The 20,145-nt window shown below is 38.5% G+C and overlaps 1 protein-coding gene across 2 annotated transcripts in view; it reads right to left on the bottom strand.

Moving 5' to 3' along the window:
• TPD52L1 (TPD52 like 1) overlaps positions 1 to 20,145 on the bottom strand; it is a 50,711-nt gene that overhangs the window by 18,841 nt on the left and 11,725 nt on the right. For both annotated transcript variants that reach the window (XM_064707986.1, XM_064707987.1), the window contains exons 2-3: positions 12,279 to 12,394; positions 7,053 to 7,201 (exon numbers count right to left, since the gene is read on the bottom strand). In XM_064707986.1, coding sequence (XP_064564056.1) covers positions 7,053 to 7,201; positions 12,279 to 12,394 — 265 coding nt within the window. The remainder of the gene's footprint in view (positions 1 to 7,052; positions 7,202 to 12,278; positions 12,395 to 20,145) is intronic.

Below are 20,145 nucleotides of genomic sequence, written 5' to 3'. Positions count from 1 at the left end.
TTAAAACTGGGTATTTATTTAACAGAAGCAATTATTTATAAAAGTGATTATCAGAGGTTATCACAAAACATGCTGATATTGCAGTTATATTCCAATAACACGCCTGACATAATTAAAAGGAGCTTTAAAGATAACTCATGTCTCCAGTGCTGTAACATACTATTTAGACAAAGTAGATTTGCATATTCTGACTGCACTTTCACTTGACAGTGAAACTACATTTAGGTTATGCTATCCTGCGACAACCACATCTCACTATATATATCTCACTGTGATTTTTACAGACAGTGAAAGGAAATATGAAGAGATACTGTTTCATAAAACATGTGAAGGAACCAGTGCTTTATAGAGAGAACTGCCAAGCAGCAGCCATATAGAGAGAACTAGACATTTAAATGGCCAACATCATCTGCAGGATATGACAGGACAATCATACTCATCTCATCTCAGTACAGAATTGCCCTTCACATGGCAGAGTTAAATGTACCCTTCATTCACAGGTGCAATACAGACTGTGCTGACAGAAGTAGGCTACACATGTAATATTTATATTTTGCATGTCAAGCTGCACATTTGATGTACTGCAGTAAATGATAAAGAATTTTAATTCAGCTTCTGTAAAATTAGTACATTTGCTAATTAGTTCATCTTCATTCAGCATTATGCCTCTCCATCAATGCTTGCTGGCAAAATTAATCCATTTGAGAAAGCCTTGCCTGTGATAAGGCTCACAGAGGATGTAACAGAATGCAAACAATTAACAACAAAACCATACAGTAGAGCAGAGCCTGGTAGCACAAGCTGTGCCCTATGGAGCTTACTTCTTTTAGTTTTCAAACCATTAGTCATCTTAAGAATGATTTTCTGCAATTGATCTAAAGCATCTGGATCCCTGAGAAACTCTCAGCTACAAAGCTCTTTTTCTGTTGATTTTCTGGGAGAAACAGGGCTCAGCATTAACTAAATTATACTAATAGGCCAGTGAGATAAATGCATATATGACAGATAAAAGGTACATAAAATATTCTCTGTGAGCATTCTTATTGTCTTTTTTGCAACAAATTAACTATAAGCTGTTGTGCATTATTTTAGGTTTTTGTTTTGGAAGTTTTTTTTAGTACTCTCCTGAAATTCATTCCAACTTCAAAACCAAATGACGGATGTATTTTTTGTCATCCTTCCCATTGCCAGGAATGTTAAGAATGAACTGAAACAGTGCTGGCATTTGGATAGGTACATACACCTAAATCTAAGGAAGTGAGCCCCAGGTAGTTCCTCTCCCACAGGGAGAGGAAGGAGAGAACTGAGGGAACTGAACCTCTGCAGGCTGCAGCAGCAATCTGTGTGCAGCACTTGGAAGGTGACTTGGCTGTTCAATAGGCTGCAGAGAGTCACAGGTCAGTGCCAGACAAAGGTGACAAATATTCTGGGCTGTACTGCCCTGTAAACTTCAAACACATGGGAAAAATATGGGATAGAGTTGTTTGAAATGCATTATTTGTGCAGTGCAGCATAGAATGGGGAGGGAAGGGGGAAGTGTGCTACAGTTACACTCCAGATAGAAAAGCCAAAAAGCCAAAATATCTTTGCTAAAGCACAGATGATCTTAAGACATTAGAGGCAGTTCATCCCACCTTAAACTGTATCAGTAACACTGTCTGTGAGCTATGTACTGCACATTAGATTAAAAACATTATGCAAGACTAAACACATCCCAATCTCTCTTCTTCTTTCTTTCTTCATCTCCTTTTCTATCCTTTCATTTCCTTTCCCTTCTCTTTCTCCTCCCCCTTTTTTGGACTAACTTTTTCCTGGATATTTTTAATCCTTGTAATTTCAGAGATCTCAATTTATATTCAGGCCTCCCTTCCCATCCTTACAGTTAGATATACACACATAAAGATCACTATAATACACATGTTTATATTTACTGGTGCCCCATGATAATTACAGTGGGTTTGTCCCTGAGAAATGAAGATCTGGAACAGATCACCTGATCCTGCTGTAGAATTTCCATTAGCTGAAGATTCTTGTGCAAACAAATGGACACACACCTTTTGGACAAGGAACAATGAGAACAGACTAAGTTAACTTCTTAAAGTTCTTTCTCCTACCCTTCAAAATTCATGGCCAGAGACACATGTGGAAAAGCAGCAAAATAATTCTCTTTGAAGACAGCATGAAGGTTGCCTGGTCTGACCCAATGGAAGCAAAGGAAGTGGAAGGGAAAGGCTCCTTTTAGTTCCATATAGCACAGACCCACTCACAGGTAATGTACTTGCTAAAGCCAACACACAATTTCTTCACTTACACAACTGCTACATTTACTTGCAAATTTAGAGAAGAAAATGTCAAAAGGTGATTACACATTGCAATGAACAGAAACACCCACATTTCTTTTACTACCTCTCACAAGAAGTATGTGTGTGGGAACACAGTTTACTTAATTCCTAGAAGTCACAGTAGGACTGTGGCTGTCCACAAATTATATCTGACTTACTGAAAAAAGTTCTGAAACTTTGGAACACATTACTATATATTTAAAGCTATATTAACAAAGACTGCCTGTACCATAGATTGTAAGGCTAAAACACATGCAGTGCAACTATTACCTTCTATTTTCCTGTGTTCTGGCAGAAATTTGAACTATAAAACAGTAAGTTCCCAATGGTTGTTGAAATCTATGCAGTTGTCCTCAAGTTTCCTCTCATCAGAACTAAGCTTGCTCACATAGCTCAGTCAATATTCAATGAACTGATCTTTATTCCACCTCTGGAGGAAAAGGCCAAGTCCATGTTGAATGTTCTTGTCCCAAATCTTAATTAAATATCACATGCAAGAACAGAGCATCACTGAAGCCTTCCTAAAAAGGCTTGAAAAGACAGTCACCGTCTAAAAAAAGCCAAGGGCTCTGTCTGGGAAACATGCTGTTGGGAGCCAGCACTTACATTCTCTTGATTCTGGCCTATAATTCATGAGCTTTTCCCTTTCTACAAGTGAAAAATTCTGTCTAAAGTCAAAAGTTGAAAAGCCATTTTGAAAACAGCTTTTTCAGATTCCAATTCTGAATGTTTGCCTTGTGTGAGTCCACTTTCCATCACATCAAAGGCTCCCCAGCCCCCCTGTTGGAATCATTAAGCATATTGACTTTGAAACATTTTACATTATTTCACCACTGCAGCCCTTGAAGACAGAATGGGTTTCCTCTAATTTTCTAGATCTTCTAATAATTTATTTGCCATGGCAGTACTGATGCTTACACTGGTCTGAATGTCTGGAGTATTTCTTTTTTTGGAGAGGTTTAGTAGCAAACCAAGCATTTTCATCTCCCTAGAAGCTCTGTCCACAGCTATTATTCCATCCATGGGTTGAAAGGTTAACCATTTAAAATAGGAGGTTTATGTTTTATAGAAGTTGATAACATTTTAAGAAAGGATGGCAAAGAAGTTTGTGGGAACTATTAGGCTGGGGTGAGTTTATTGGTGGGTAATTTTACAGATAAAACTGCTGCTTAGAAACTCAGCAGAATTGAAATATCTCACAAAAAGGCAGGACTACAATGTCTCATGTGTTTTTTTCCAAAGAACTACAGAAAAGCACCAAATGAAAAGCTGAGGGACAAAGCTGAATGTGGTTACAACATTAATGCTCAGCATAGGGCAAGATATCTTGTGGATCTATAGTGTTTAGTGCTTAATATGAGGGACTAGTGAAAGGCTAAAATAACCCTTGTAACCTTGTCCATATATAATGAATGCAATCCTGTAATTGCATTGAAGAATACAATGACTTGGGACTTTGTCTGAAAAAAAAAGAGGCAACAGGAGTCTCTGTAAGTTCAACAAAGGGCAATGCAGAGTCCTGCAGGCTGGGATTAATAACCCAGTACAGGCTGGGGATCAACCAGCTGAAAGCAGCCTTGCAGAAAAAGGCCTGGAATCCTGGTAGAGAACAAACTGGACATGAGTCTGCAATGTGCCTTTGCAGCAAAGGTTGTGTGAAGTGATCCCTCCCCTGTCAGCCCTGGCTATGGCCACAGCTGGGTCCTGGTCTGTGCTTCCCAGTACAAGGCAGACATGGACAAACTGGAACAAGTCCAGCAATCCAGCAAAGGTGCATAAAGATGGTAAAGAACTGGAGCACATCTCATATGAGGAGGCTGGGAAAGCTGGGGCTGGTCACCTTAGAGATAGCTTGTGGAAGGATCTCACCAATGTGTATAAACAGCCTAATGAAAGGAGGAAAGAAGATAAGAGACAAGCCCTTTTGAATGGTGTTTAGTGAAAGTGCAAGAGGCAATCAGCACAAATTCAATGCATGAAATATTAAAATATATTGATAATTTAGTATTTAAGAAAAATGTTTTTCACAGCAAGGGCATTGAAGATGGAACAGGCTGCCCAGAGAAGCTGTAGAATCTCCATCCTTGGAGATATTCAAAACCTGGCTGAACACAGTCCTGAGCACTCTGCTATAGCTGGTCCTGACTGAAAGAGTCAGTTGGACCAGAGAGTCTTCTCACATTGCTGTTAACACCTCAAATATTCTGTGATTCTGTATAAAACCAGGTTAATTGTCATAAATACTATATTCTACCTTAATCCACTGTATGGTGAAAATCTGAAGTATGGAAGGTAAGGAGACCTGTGGGAACTTTACAGAAGCACTACCTAGAAGCTTCAACTGAATACAATGCATTCAGGTTATATAAACCTTTCTTTCGTAGCAGAACAATAATTAGAAAAACTCAATTATGGTCTTTACAAATATCCATGTAAAGACATTTGTAATTATTTCTGAAGCTAAAATAAATAACCTCAAAATCCACCAACATGACCCTGCTTTTGGCATCTAAATAAAAATGAATTATCTATTTTTAAAATGTAAAAAACTTGCATTGCTAGAAGTTGAATATCCACCCACCTCTATTCACTGAAAACCCAATCATTAAAAAGGTGTGTGTGGGAAGTCATTCCAGTTGAATGCCTTACCACCATGAAACCAAACCAAACCCAAGGCAATCATTTGCTCTGTAGTTACTGATGTGTCTACAGCAGAACCCTTTGCCTCCCCCAACACATTCTATTACAATATAATAGATTATACTAAACACCAGTGCACGAAATAGTATAAGCAATTAACAAGGAACTTGTGGCCAACCATTTAAAATGTAAATGCTTTAAAATAGGTTTTATTATAGGTTTTATTATTTATTATATTATTATAGTCAAAACCTCAAGTTTAAATTTAGTCAGTAGAGGTGGCATGCATCCTGTAAGTAAGGTCATGACTCTCAACTAGTGGTCAAGCACACTTTACAGGACTGTTACTGAGGGAAGTCCACTCCTCTTCCTCTAAGTCCACTCTAAATCTAAGAATGCATCCCTAAATGGAGAGCTTAAAAACATTACAATAAGTGGAAAAAAACCCTTGGTGCTCAGTGGCTTTGAAAAGCTCCCTGCTAAAGAAAAGAAGTTTTAACTTACAGGAAAGCATACCAGCTAGGTGAAACAAAATTTCACCTCTTAAAACCAGATCATTTTAAAATTTAAAATTAGTAACTGTGGATTTAGAAACCTAAACCACAGGCATGTAAATATTTAGAACTTTTTTTTTTAAAAAAAAAACCAAGCTTTTCATCCTTCCTAAATCAGAGAATCTTGGTGAATAATGCTGTCCCACTGCTATTTTGGTACAGCAACAATGAATCACCTCTATTACTCAACACATCCATTCTTAAGAATGCTGGATTACCATGATTTGTATCAGCACTGGTGTTCTAGCATGAGTGTCTAGCAGAATTATACAGCAGTTGGACCATAAACATGAGAATTTTCTGGGGCAAAAATGGGACTCCTGCTGTTCAGTTCCACATAACAATTTCTGGACACTTACCACCTAATGGACTGTAGTTCTGAAACTCATCTCAAATAAAAAGTAGCAGCTACCACACTGAAAAAGTCTCCTAAGTCTATGTGGAAAATGTCAATGTGGAGGAAAAAAAAAAACCTAACTGGGAACTTGCTAGCAAATTTCAAGTAAAAATGAAAGTTTTTGCTTCAAAATTTTGCTAGTCTGTCCCAGTAATTCTAGTTCAGATGTCTTGTGCCCCTCCTCTCTTCTAAAGCTTAGTGTCTCTAGACTGTTCTCTCCTAGCACATGCCAGACATCCTCACCAAGGCAACAGTGATACCCCTGCTAATGACACGTCATGAGAAGCAGGACCCAGATGAGAAACTGCCCAACAGTGAGAGACAGGAGACATACAAACTGTATTTATATTAAGGGGTTTATGCCTTATTTGACTTCTCATGAAAATACAAAGAATAGTTCTTTTGATGTCAAAGTGTACATTTTAACATGTTTTACCAAGTCTCTGTCAGCACCTTGAATGCACCGAGAGGAACTGTTAATGCTTTCCCCCCATCCCCTGAACTTGGCAGCTCAAGGTGAGATCTGGCACTGCACAGCTGTGAAACCTTGGGTAAGACTGTGATGAAAATGTTGTGCAAGAGTTGGGAGAATGCTTGTTAAGCACCTTTTCCCTTCATTTTTGGGACCTATACCAAAGCCTAGACTGAATTAAATGTCAAGTCATATTAATGATATGCCTGTATCTTGTCCAGGTACCTCACAGATCTTGAACTCACAGATTTGACTCCCTGGCTTGACCTAGGACTTGGCTCATCAGTACAGAGGCACTTGGAGATCTGAACTCTTGGCTTGACCCTCTTTGCTGTCATTGGACTGCTCTGCTCTCTTTGTTCAGGTATTGTGAGACTGCTCCTTCATGGATGATGCATGCCACTGACCCCTGCCTTCCCTGCTGACAACTCCCAGCTCAGCTCACTTGTGGAGAAGCTCACTTTTCCTTCTCCTTAAGTGTCAAATTCAGTTGTCAAATGAAGAGGAAAAAAAAAGCAAATGACTTTTCAGAGAGCATTTGATGAAGGTGGGTGGTTCTTTCTACCAATGTTGCTATTAATTCAGCCCAGAAAGTTTTAGAAAAACATGGTATGTTCATATGTGTAAGTATAAAGATCAGTACTCACGCAGAAGTTGTCTGCATATCATGCCAGCTTTTGCTAAAGTTCTGCTTCAGTTCATTCATCAGACTTATGCCAAGTTTTTGTTTAATTTCAACCAGGTGCTTCTCTTTGGCTGCTAGCACTTGCCGCAAAGTTGAAATTTCATCCTCTAGCTGAGGGAAACAAGGAGAAAGGAGTTAGCCTGTTCCCACAGAATGATAAACACATGCAGTGTTAAGAGGCTAAATGAATCTCACAAACTTGTGCTTTTTGTAGGTACCTAGAGAGACTGAGTCAAGAGCTTGTGAAGGTCACAAAGGCATGCCCAGAACAGAGCTGACACTCTGTTAAATTAATGCCTCTGTGTCACCTATGCTCACTGTCACACACATGCATCTGATAAGGGAGAGAATTATCCAGTAAGGAAGCGACTTCACCCAAATCTGCCATGGAGCATTAGGAGTCTCAAATATCAGCTTTTCATTCACTAGTAAAATGGGAATGGACAGGACAAGAGAAGACTGGAAAATTCAATCAAATATATTTATTTGAATGCACAGGCTTTTAACTTCATACTTGCAGGTTTTTAGTCTTCTGGTCCTGAAAAAAACATATGCAAATTCTTAGGAGCAGGTAAAAAAAATAGAAAAAGCTGCATGATAATATATGACTTGAGAGTACCATCAAATGTAATATCCTTGTCATATGAGTTTTATTTTTGTATTTTAGGCCCTACATATTTCAAAATTGTAACATAAAAATTTATAGTTGAACTATTAATATGAGTGATCAGTACCTAAAGCATAAAAGCATTCAGAGGACAGAGCAGATGAGTTTTTCCAAAGATCCTAGTATTTAACCAAACTGCAATTTCAAGCTGTAAAGAATACATCCAGCCCAAACAGAGCAATATAATTCTCTTTGCAGTAAACATTTTTTGAAACATTTAATCAAAGGCAGTGTTTTCCAAGGCAAGAACCAGGACTGTAAGAAGAGGGACTCCAGAATGGCCCTGCCCACTGGCTCAGAATCCTGCTCCTTGGGCAGCACTCCTGCAAGGGAGCAGGGCTTTGTGTTCTTCACCTGCAAGACTCCCAAGCTAATCTACACAAGCAGCACACTAAGATATTGAAGCTAACAAGGACAAGTGACACCAGAGCAGCTGCCTTTCACTTCAGGTTTAGAAATTCCCCTACCAACTGTGTTCCTTCCTCCATATGTTAGTAAGGTAACATATGGCAACTTATCTGATTACCATATGCTAAGTTCCTTGGAGGCACAGTCTCCCTCTGATTTAACTCCATTGGCTGCAGGGAATGATGCAAGCACCAGCTGAAGCAGTACTGACCTCCAAGGCTATATTTAGGATATCAGCACCAGCATTATTTTATTTTACACATTCATGCATTCTGCCTCACTGTAAAACTGGCTGCAAGGTCACTGTTTTTGGTAAAGTCACATCCTTGAATCCCCCAGCTATCAGTTTCTTTTGTCATTACCTGCTATTTCAATATACAAGCAGCTCAGGAATTAAGCAGCAAGGCTATAAACACAGAGCAAAATCATGACCTGAGTGAAGTAGATATTAATATTCACCAATGCCTGTGATGCCAACACCTCACCAGTACTGTTGTTAGATACACAGCAATCCAAATTGCTTTGTTCCTCCCCATGTCCTGTGTGCTCCATTATATTCCTAACCTGCAAATAGAATACTGTCAAGAGGCAGGTGTCAAGAGGCCCTCTTCTGAGAAAATAACTGGTTATATGCTTATAGAAAGAAAGCACAAATGTCAGCATTCCTCAGGCAGCAGTTCAGAGCTCATTTTGGTTCTTTCTCACCAAGAGCAAACCCCTTAGTGCACGACTACCTGTGCAACACTGCTAAAGAGCTTTACTTAAACTGATGCCAGGACACTTTATGGGCCAGCGCTAGGTTGATCATCAGGTACTTGGATATATAAATATTTCAGGCCTTTTATTAAAATTACTTTCCATCTGTTTCATTGAATAGACATCTTAAAGCTGTGATAATCTAAACAATCATTAGCCTTGTGCTCAATGGCAGAACTATGAGCAACATTTTTGATTAAAGAAAAGTAATTTATTATTTATAACACAGCAATCAGTTTTGAATTGACAAAATCCTCCTCAACTTCCATCATTTTGAAATAATGACAGATACAAAGCTGCCCTCAAGTGCTCAAATATCAGTGATGACTCTGAAGTAGCTAGAAAGGATTAGGGACTTACAGTAGGATCTTGAAAAGCATTTAAGCATGTAACAAACCTAATTCTCATGGAAGTCAGGCATCACTTGTTAAGGAATTTTTTAAGTCCACTTTTGTAAATGCTTATAACTCCATTATAAAACTAGGGCTTCAGTCAACAGAAATAAAAGCTTCTAATTATCATGGTTCCCTTCTTTCAAAGTGCAACAGAGTCAGAAGAGTATAGGCACATCATACAGAAAAAAAGTTCTCCCATACGTTTGCAGAAAAAGGTATTTTTATAATCTTTCCTCAAACTGGGAACAAACATGCAGTAACACACACTGCTGATGCTGTGCATCAGCTAGATCAAACCAGATAGCTCCTTCTGGGAAGGTGTGGGAGGGGGAAGACACCAAAGAGTAAATGAGTACTTTGATGAGTGTAATGGAAGGACAACTGACAGCAGTGAGCAAGGTAGCTCAAAATCTCAGCCCCCAGCATGACTCAAGAGTCATTGTACAATGCTCCTCACAGCAAGGGGGGCGGGGGGAATCTGTTCTGCTAACAATCTCCTGGCCTTATGTAAAGCTTTTGGGCTACAATTTTCTGCTGTTATTCTGAAAAGTCAGGCTGACCTCTGTAAATTCAAATGACTGTTAGAAGTTTCTGTAAGAGTTACTCATTTTAGCTTCATTGTAGAAATCCTAAGGCTTGATTAGAGTCAGAGTCCTGCTGTGTTAGCTAGGCTACAAATACAAGAACAGAGCAAGTCCATGTTCTGAGAAGTTTCTAGTAAAAAGAGATTATTAGCAGAAGAATAGGAATAGAGGACACAAAAAAAATCCTGCCAGAAAAACAGTAGTGCTTGTTCCTCTCCTATTGTCAGAGTGAGAAGGAGGAAGAAAGCAAAGAATATACACATTAGATACACAACACAGAGATGAAGCACATATTTTCTGCTTAAATAAATGCACAACAGGTGCTCACAAACAGATCCCATTTTATCAACTATTGATAGAAGAATTAAGGATGATTTTTACCCTTCAGAACAGTAAGATTTTTACCCCTCAGAATCCCTCAAACAGGACTGTTTGAGCCTGTAGGATCAAACAGTAGGTGCTTGTTCCTACAGGCTCAAAGAGGTATTACTTAGCACATAAGAACATTGAAGAAAACAAAACTATCATTGGTGGAGCAGAAAGGGCTTGTAAGTAAAGACTTACAGATTTGCAAAAGGAAACATTACCCAATTCCCACATTAGCAAATTTTTCTTTGTGAAGGAGGCAATGTCACACTTTTTTTTTGCAGTCTTTTATAAGAGTCATAAGCTTCATTTAACTTTAGACTTTGTTCAGACTTTGTTCAGGCTTTGTTTCTCAAACCTTTCTTAGCATAGTTATCAGTTTTATTTTGCCTTTAAGCATCAGCTGCATGTCAGTAAACTGCTGCAAGGAATTCAGAAAATAATTCTGAGGTCAGTCAAAATCACAATATTTGACAGGCAATCTCTCACTTGTATGTTAGTACAGGAATTAAAGCATTTCCAGCACAAGCTAACAAGAATTCTCTCTCCTATGGTGATCAGTAAGCAGAAGGGATACCCAGAAACACTTGAGATTAATTCTGTTGAGAGAGGCATATCATTCTCAGATGATTGCAGGAAGTTCTGGCCTTTTTTCCTTCCTTGTTTCTACCTGCCTGTGAAGCCCCCTTCACCAGAGAAGAGAATCACAGAATGGCTGAGGCTGGAAGGGAGCACTGTAGCACATCTGGTTCAAGCCCTACCTAGAGCATGTTTCCCAGGACTGTACCCAGACAGTTTTTAAATATCTTCAAGGATGGAGACTCGAAAATTCTTTGGGTACACTGCTCAGTCACACACACATTAACAACATGCTTCCTGATGTTCAGGGGGAACCAACTGTGTTTCAGTGTGTGCCCACTGCCTCTGGTCCTCATAAAAAGCCAGTATTGAATACGCCAACTCCTAACTAATTTGATAAACTGAGTATGTAAACTTTCAGCTTCCTTCTGATTATTTACAGATGTGACAGGATCAGCAAAGAAGTAAAAATTAACTAGTAACTCAGAAACACAAGGATTGATAAAATACTTAAGTGAAAAAACAGTCTTCTGTTTCACTTGAAAATCCACTTGAATCGGCACTGCAGGTAAATTACTTGAAAGTCATTACAGATGTTACTTCTTAGAGTACTTGTAAGTACTTTGTAAGTATTCTAAGTACTACAATTTAATATCAATTTAAGTATTCCAGTTAAGGCAAAACCAACTCCTCACATTCATATGGCTGTGATTTCTGTTATTTGACTTGTATTTCAAAAAATTAAACCTACAGCTTTCCCTAGTCTCTCATTTTTCATTTCAGAATTTCACTTTACTGCAGTATTCAACAGTAATAATTAAAATTGAATCCACCCTTCCACGGTAGACCAAATTTAGACAATTTCTTTAATCTTTGTAATAAAGAGATCATGTGGTTCACACCTTTTACTTGCCATCTCCTTATTATTTTTAAGCCTCTTCAGTGTCCTGAGTTCCAGACTCCTGAAAAAGGATACTACCTTCTCAAAACACATCAGTGCCAAAGGAAACAAAAATGTGATAAAATTACGGTGCTTGTTATCATCAGCCTCTTCTGCAACCATCATTATTACCTTTTCCTCTGAGCACCACAAAAAGAAATGTTTCTATCAGGTGGCACAACCACTGTAACAACAATACCAGATCTAATGAGAACACCTTTCATTCTTTTTCAAGGAACGTTTATAAATAAAGACACGTCTTGACTAAGATGGGAACGTGCATTTTGATTTTCACAGTACAATCATCAAGTAGAAGATATTTAACCTTCAAAAATAGGTATATAAGAAAATTATGAGCTACATTACTGTTACCTAGAATAATTTTACCAAAAAGGAAAGGCATGCCTTTATGATGTATACTTCATCCTAAAATTAATATTTCCAGTTTAAGGAAGTAGAAACACTAACCCTCACAGAAATTCAAATTCATTACCTTGGCTAGCTCAGTCTTTAACTCTTCTTTTTCTTCTTCAGAAATCATATTGGTGAAATCAACATCAGTGACCACATCTTCATCTGCTTCATGAAATGGCTGAGTTTCCAACAGGCCTTAAAAAATTAAAAGGTCAAGACAACCATTATTCATTATTTCAACCATTGAATTGGCCTGCCCTAAAATCCAAGAATGATATAGTATTTACCCACTAGGGGAAAAAAAAGAACCAAACAAAGAAAAAAACAACTTTTTTCCTGCTACAATCATTTGCATTCAGCTTCTCTTCACTTCTGAAAAGCTATTGGAAGTTTCAGAGAGTAGTGTCTGCACAGGAGCAATTTAATATGTGTAAACACCACTCATTCCCAGAAATTAATCACCTTGGACCCTACTAATCCCTGATAAGGCATTTTTTTGCTTCTAACAACACAGAAGAAAAAAAGAAGGCTTTTTCCTCAAAATAAGAAAGCTGGCTAATGTGGATCACTGATGCGAAGAGCAGCAATAGTACAGTGAATAATAAAGGAAGTATATTACAGAGCTAAGTTTTCTCTAAAAGTACCTCTGATTACAGCAACTTGAAACCTTACAGATGCACAGAGTTTGCAGAAGTTAATGCCACATATATTGTTTAAATTTTCTGAATATTAATGAGAAGCATTCTTGCTTGCTCAATCTAAGCCGGTGAAGGGGGGACAAATACACTGGACCTTGTTACTTTCTTCTGCATGCCCAAGATCAGGGTCAGTATCTATAATAAGCAAGGTAAGTGCATACATAAATGCTTGCAAGACCAGGGCCTGCCTGGCATAATAGGTACTGATGAAACAAAATACTTCCTATCTCCCAATCTTTAAAGTGAAGAATAGATTGCTGGGGCTCCAGCCACTAAGAGCCACTCATTCTTTATGGTCTGCAGAGAAAACAATGCAAATCATGAGATAACAGAAAACATTCTAGTCACTTTGGAATTTGTTTTAAATTCTAGATCATCTTCTGTTGTGGAACAAAAATCTCCTCCAGGTTACACCTGGGACAGCACTTTCCTCTTTATTTCAGTTCCCCAGCAGGGTAATGAGCCATCTCTGCTGACTGCTGAGACCTGTATACTGCTTAATATAGAAGAGAACAATTTCTTTCCTAGCTCCACAGAGGCCGGTATACTCTATTATACAGAGATTAAAATACAGCTTAGTTAAGTTTGGACATTAAAGAACAGAGGTTACAAGGAACAAGTCTGTTGAGATTGAGTACTTTACATTTTCATGCAGAAAACAAAATTCCCTCCAGCCTTCTGCCATTTCCTTCACCTAGAGTCCCCCAGTGTACCTGTATTTCCTTCTATTTAACAGAACAGAACTGATTCGATTCATACTGTCAACTTCCCTGCAGAACATGATGGAGTGAATTCAGCCTTGTTAATTACAATCTTCCCTGAGTGGGAAGATAAAGGGCAGCAACACAGGTGCTGAACCCCTGCTTGGCACCATATGCAGAAATAGATCACCACCCTTAAGCACAAAATGTTTTAAAAACATGATGGCATATAGAAGTAGTTGAAATCTTAGTTATTACCCAAAAAGCAGCTTGCCAGGAAAACCTAGATTGCTGAAGTCAGGACAAAGGAAAGCATATTTATTCAGTAGGAACACTCCCAAATCACCTTTATTAACACCCCTACATCTCTAAACACAATTGTTATTTGGTATTTGTTTGAGGATTAATAGTGTTGCTATAGGACTCAAGCTAAACTTAGTCTGCACAATCTTGAAAGGCAGTCTATTTTTTCATGGATGGAGGAGCAGTGGTACAGGGCAGCTGTTGGAAATGCAGGGAAGGATTTAAGGAGCAACAGGGTTGAAAACCCTTAAGGGAGGCCTTGGGATAGATGTTGAGATGAGGTGATCTCAGAACAACTGATCCTTAAGCTAAAAAGAAGGCAGATCCATGCTCAAGGGATAACAATAGTTTTGGAACAGCTAGGTAAGAGATGGAAGCCAACATGGACAAAATCACCAGAAACAACTGAATAACACTTAACACTTGGCCCACTGGTCAAATTTAAAACTTCAAGACTGGACTGAAATTACAATTCATTCCAAAACAACAAATACATATCAATCTTCTCTATGATACTTTGCAAACTCATCCAGTTTCTCTCCCAATTTTTGTCCTTTGCTTCTTGTTTAAGTCCTCTAAAATCTAGCCTGATTCTTCAGTCTCTACCTTCTTGTTCAAGCTATGAGAGTCCTCCATAATGGTCACTGTCCCTCTGCAAATGTTTCACTTTGGTCAGCTGCAGTCTGAACATCTCTTTAGCATTCTGTGGGTCACAGCCTTCTTTAGGCCAGTCTGAGTTCTGAAACTTCCTTATGTGAGAATACTTAGATTCTAGCAGCAACAATAGCAGAGTGGTTACAATTAGGACATCATAGTTGTAATGGAGCACAGCAGAGGTCAGCATCTCCCAGCTCAGACTCATATTGTATGAGTTCTCCACAGAAGTTAGAGAGCTCATCAGCCCAGGTGTGCTGATAACCTAGCACAGTGCTTTGGAGCCTTGAGTTAGGACTCAAGGATGTTTTGGATCACAGGTGTACCTCTTGCTCAGGATTTGTGGGTGTCTCTGCACTGTGTGACACTGCAAGGCCAGCAGAACATTTCTTCCAGTCACTGGTGTCTCTCTCTAGATACTGTCATGTCTCACACTTTGGTCTCCAGACTGAAGGAAGCTCTGATTCCCTGACCATGCAGGAGATGGAGCAGCCCAGCACCCTCCAGGACAACTGAAGGGATGTAAGCCCACCTACAAGTTCTCATCTCATACAGCCTCAAAGTCTGGGTGGCCATGGATCAGAAGCATCGAATCATAGAATATTCTGAGGGATCATCACAGGGATCATCAAAGCCCAGCTTGTGACCCTGCACAGGCCAAGCCCTAGAGTCATACCGTGTGTTTCAGAGTGCCCAAGCACTTCATGAACTCTGTCAGGCTTAGAGCTGTGACCACTTTCCTGGGAACTTCTTCAGTGTCCAACCTCTGGGTGAAAAACTTTTCCTTAATATCCAAGTTAAACCTCCCCTCCCCTGAAACAGCTTCAGGCTGTTCTCTCAGGTCCTGCCCACTGGTCATGAGAGAAGAGATCAGTGTCAGCCTCTACTCTTCCCTCATGAAAAAGTTGTAGACTGCTATGAGGTCTCCTCTCAGAATTGAAGAAGACTGAGGTTTTTTCCTCTCTTGCCCAGCTACATAACCTGACAACACACAGGAACTGCTCTGGGGAAAGACAGTACTTTTGCTTAAAGATGCATAGGTATTAGTTATGAGCCATGAAGGCTTGATCACTCTGGGAAGGGAGTTGTACAAGTAGCTGAATTGTTTTCAAGATTAACATAAGGTCATTGGTAGCAGGAAAAAAAAAATGCCTTCAAGTTGCATTTCCTTTCCTCTTACCTACTCCTCCCAGAAATACTGAAGATCATGCCTTGCTCCCACCCAGCTGTTGTCAGATCTGGAAAATCTGGAATTGTGATTAAATTGTCATTAGTTGTTCAGATGCAGAGCTGCTGTTAATTCAGAATTGCACTAATATCCAGGTGTGGAATTGGAAACTAGCTTTCCATCCTTTTAGAAGAACAATTCAGTTGTTGGGTGGTTGAATAACTTCTGCTTTACTTTGTAGTATAGGTGTTATAAGCTGCCCTGAATGAATTAGGAGCTCATCCAGTACTTTACCAGCCATTTACAAGAACCTGTGGCTTTGGTGATGTCCTGTATCTCTTATGTCCCTTACTAAAGCACAGTATTTTAGGCATTGACCTCCACATATTGATCTAAAGCACAGGTTTTCCAAGTTTCATTCAGGCAGGCCACTAAAAGAAAGGTAAGGCATGAGGATAGAGCCTAGACACTACCACTAACTAACATCTGTTTTCTTCTCCTACTATGTCTTATACAGATTAACTTAACTGAATTTAAATTCAGTTGCTGTGCCTGCCCTATTATACTATTATATTATTATAAGCAGCTCTATTATACTAAAAGAAAAAATGGAACAGAATGGAACAGAAGCTGTCTTAGAACCTGTTCCTTGAACTTCCCCCCCTCCCTCATTCTCCATGGTCAGCTAAGGAGTTCTCATTACCTATCCCCTTCTTTCCACTTCTCCATTTGCAATAAAACTCAATCCAGAGCTTAATCAATTAATCAACAATAAGCTCTTGGATATGCTGTCACAAGACTCTGCCCAGAGACAGATGCAAGAGCCAGCCCACCTCCCTCATTATCTCTTCCAGACAGCCTTGTCTTGTGGTGTAGGATTGCTGGAGACAAAACTGCAGGTTTCTATAGTCTTATACAACCTGCTGTTGCTACAGCAAATTACACTAATAATATACTCGTGTGTAACTCATTTATCCTCCACAAACACGGAAACTAGTGATTTTCTGGACATATGTTACTTCAAAATAACAAAAAACCCCGCCCCCATAAAGTGTGGGAAATCATAAAATAGGTTCTAATCAATGCAAAAGACTGTTTGGCTTCTAGTTTAACGAAGGTTTTAGTACTTACTGCCACATATATCATTAGATAAAATGTGAATGAAACATTAAAAGTATGGGATTATCAGCAAATAGGAACTGAAATCATACAGAATGACCCAAGTTGAAACAAATGAGCAGAAAACCCTTTCTATTAGGAGACATACAGAAAGAAGTAGGAGGAGGTGAATAGCTGGGGAAGCCCATTAATTGTGTTCTTTTGCAAGATTCCTACGACAAAACAATACAACAACCAGCTGAAATGGGCATTTTTGATTTTCTCCCAAAGCTCATGGTAGCTGTGGCTAAGACTAGTGACCCTAATTCTACAGTCTGCTGTTAAATCTCATTTAATGCAAGAAACTGTTTCAGCATTGATCAATACCTGTGCATATGTTTGCCAGTAGGATTGTAGGGATGAAAAATTTAATATGCCACTTAGAATCTAGAAGATCTGTAACTATTCTACAAAATTTAAAATAACCAAATAATACAATGATAAAATCCATAACAGATTTTTTTTACTTACTCAGGTATTTAAAGATTAACGACATAAAGATGGTTTAGTTAGTGCTTTTTATGTCTTTTCTTAGTATTCATCTCAGACCCATGTTCTAGAGTAGACCATCAGACTATTTCTTGCATGTTGGCTGTTTAAAAAAGAAAAACAACCCCCAACCCAAAAAAACCAACAAAAGGAAAAACTCACATATAGGCACTGATGTTTGTTGAATTAACCATAATGACAGCAAATTTAAGGTAAAAACCATCAAATTTCTGTTTGTGTACATTTTTAAACATTCATTCAAGGAAATATATAGATGATCCTTTGTTTTAACAAAGCATTAAGAATTGAAGTGCTTTTACTGCTCTGCTTTTTTGTTTTCCAACCAATTAAAAGTACCATATCTACCTTGTTATCTAGCATTCACATCAAATAGTGAGAAAACAAATTACATAACCCTTCTAGTAAGCAAAATGACTTGCTACAGCTTCTTCTGCCATGTCATTAGAGTTGCTTATTTAAATTTGGAAAACACTTGTTCACAAATTTAAATTGCAATTAAGTCTTCAAAGGGATGAAATGGTAAGTAGAACAAAGGAACTGTCCAGACACTGCATTAGTGTCTTTGATCTTCTTTATAATGTACTCCTAATGCCAGATATAGAGATTAAGGGGGAGACAAGGGGGACTAGAAGCATGCACTAAATAACTAAATTGATCAGAAAAAGCTATCAGAAGTTGCAAGGATTTCCATACCATTTTTTCCACTATATATTTCCATACCATTTTTTCCACTAAATAACAAAGTTATTATTGGAAGATCAAAATAGGAAAATATGGTATCATTTAATTAATCTAGAAAACAAACTACTGAAGGAAGATCTTCCCTTTTGTGTCTGGTTCCAACTGTGGACCAGAAGTCCGAATTTGTCTTGAACTTGCTTAGGCTTGAGCCTAACAATTACATACAGCCTGCCACTCTCTTAAAGGACCTAGAACTGAAAATATACGGTTGATTTTGAAGTTATGGTTCAAAAACAAACTCAGAGACTGGATTCATCTTGGCTAAGAGAGGGAAATACTCAAGATGCACAGGTGATGTAGACTAAAAATGTAAACATTACGGAAATATGTAGGTTCTACTTTCTGCAACCATGTGGGCTCAGTCTTTTTTTTGCTCTGAGTATGTTTCTTCAAAGAGAGAGATGGATGTGCAAGTGTCTTCATTCCCTCTCTCCCTGAGCTTTAGGCTGGCAGTAGTGTCAAGGATAGGGAGAGAGTACAGCTTTTGGGTATTCAAGAGTTCAAGGGTGTAGTCTAAAATCTCAGAGTAGGCATCCCTGGTCCTCCTGGAGCAGCTTATTACTGACTTTGTTAAAACTTTGCCTTCTATCTCTTAACCCTTGCAAACCCAAGCAGTAAGAAAATCTATCCACAGCTATGAGATAGATTGGCAGATTTCCAAACAAAGGAAAACTTTATTTGGAATCCCTGGATAAACAGCCAGTTGTACTGTGCTGATTCTTTTCTCTGTTTTAGTATAAAAAAATAAACTAATCATACCTTGAGGATGTCTCTACCTTCTTTTTCCCCCAGAAACCACTGACACAGCTGCTAATCTATGCCAGTGAAAAGAGACAATCTACACACAAAAAACTGGCAGAAAAGAGACTCAACAGCTTGACCACTGCACCAAGAAACCATATACACTGCTTATGATAAGGATACACTGGTACACCATATACACTGGTTTATTGATAAGGAGTTTGATAATCATGCCAAACATGGAAACAAAATGGATAAAAGTGAGAATAGCAATAACGGCTAAAAAAATACATATCACTTACTTCAATCTAAGATTTCAACCTGGGAACTGATCTTCCAAGCAAAATAGCTGATCTTCCTTCCTGAAAAGTCCAGGAATGCAAGGATGATCTTGCACATTTTACCCTATAGCAAGATCTCTTTGTATAGAATAATAATCCTGAATGCCTGGACAAGACAAGGGTAACATTTTCAAGCTGTAGCTATGGAAAAACAAAGCAATTGTTGTGAAATGTAACAGTTAAAGACAGTAGAAGGTTCCTTCTGTTGTATCAAACTGAAAGTAATTAATGACAGCACTGTATCACTTTCTGTGCTTTCTATTGATGATGCTGCACAACTTTCTGTGAAGTCAATGGTAAGAAAAAATGCCTCAAGTAGAAGAGTTGTCATCTCTTTTTCTTTAGGAAGAACAGGGAAAAAGAAGGAAAAAGATGAAGTCACAATGGTATAATAGGGAATGAGAAAGTGGATAACACTGCATCACAAAAGGGAATTTTTCTCTACAAATAAGGTACTCTAGAAACTGTAACACAGCACGAAGCAAATGAAGGAATAATGCATATTTAATCAAACTAGAGAAAAAGCAGTGTAGGGGAAGATAAGAACTATGACATGAAAATGCTGGCAGTCAGAGGTGGAAGTTATCAGTCACACTTCTTAAACCCACCCTTTCATACTAAAAATACATGACAGTACATTTTTCTCATCTCTGAACAGAGAGGCACCTGGGGTCTCATCCTCAGCTGGTAGAAGTGATGGCAATACCATCAATTCTATAATTAAGATCATGCATCTGCTTCACTGAATCAAAATCACTGAAACTTAATGGCAGGATTTAATAACCTTTCCCTCCTAAGAATGAATCAGTTTATTGTACTTTTCTAAAGCCAGGTGCAAAAGAATATAATTAGATAGCAATCTAACTGCAGTATAATTAAACTCAAAAGCCTCCTCAATTAACGTCTAACAATATATCTGTACTGCAAGAAG

Source organism: Zonotrichia leucophrys, chromosome 3 (assembly GCF_028769735.1).
Source record: "Zonotrichia leucophrys gambelii isolate GWCS_2022_RI chromosome 3, RI_Zleu_2.0, whole genome shotgun sequence".
Lineage (NCBI taxonomy): Eukaryota > Metazoa > Chordata > Aves > Passeriformes > Passerellidae > Zonotrichia > Zonotrichia leucophrys.
The sequence above is the reverse complement of the archived record's forward strand: the minus strand, read 5'-3'. Positions and strand labels throughout refer to the sequence as shown.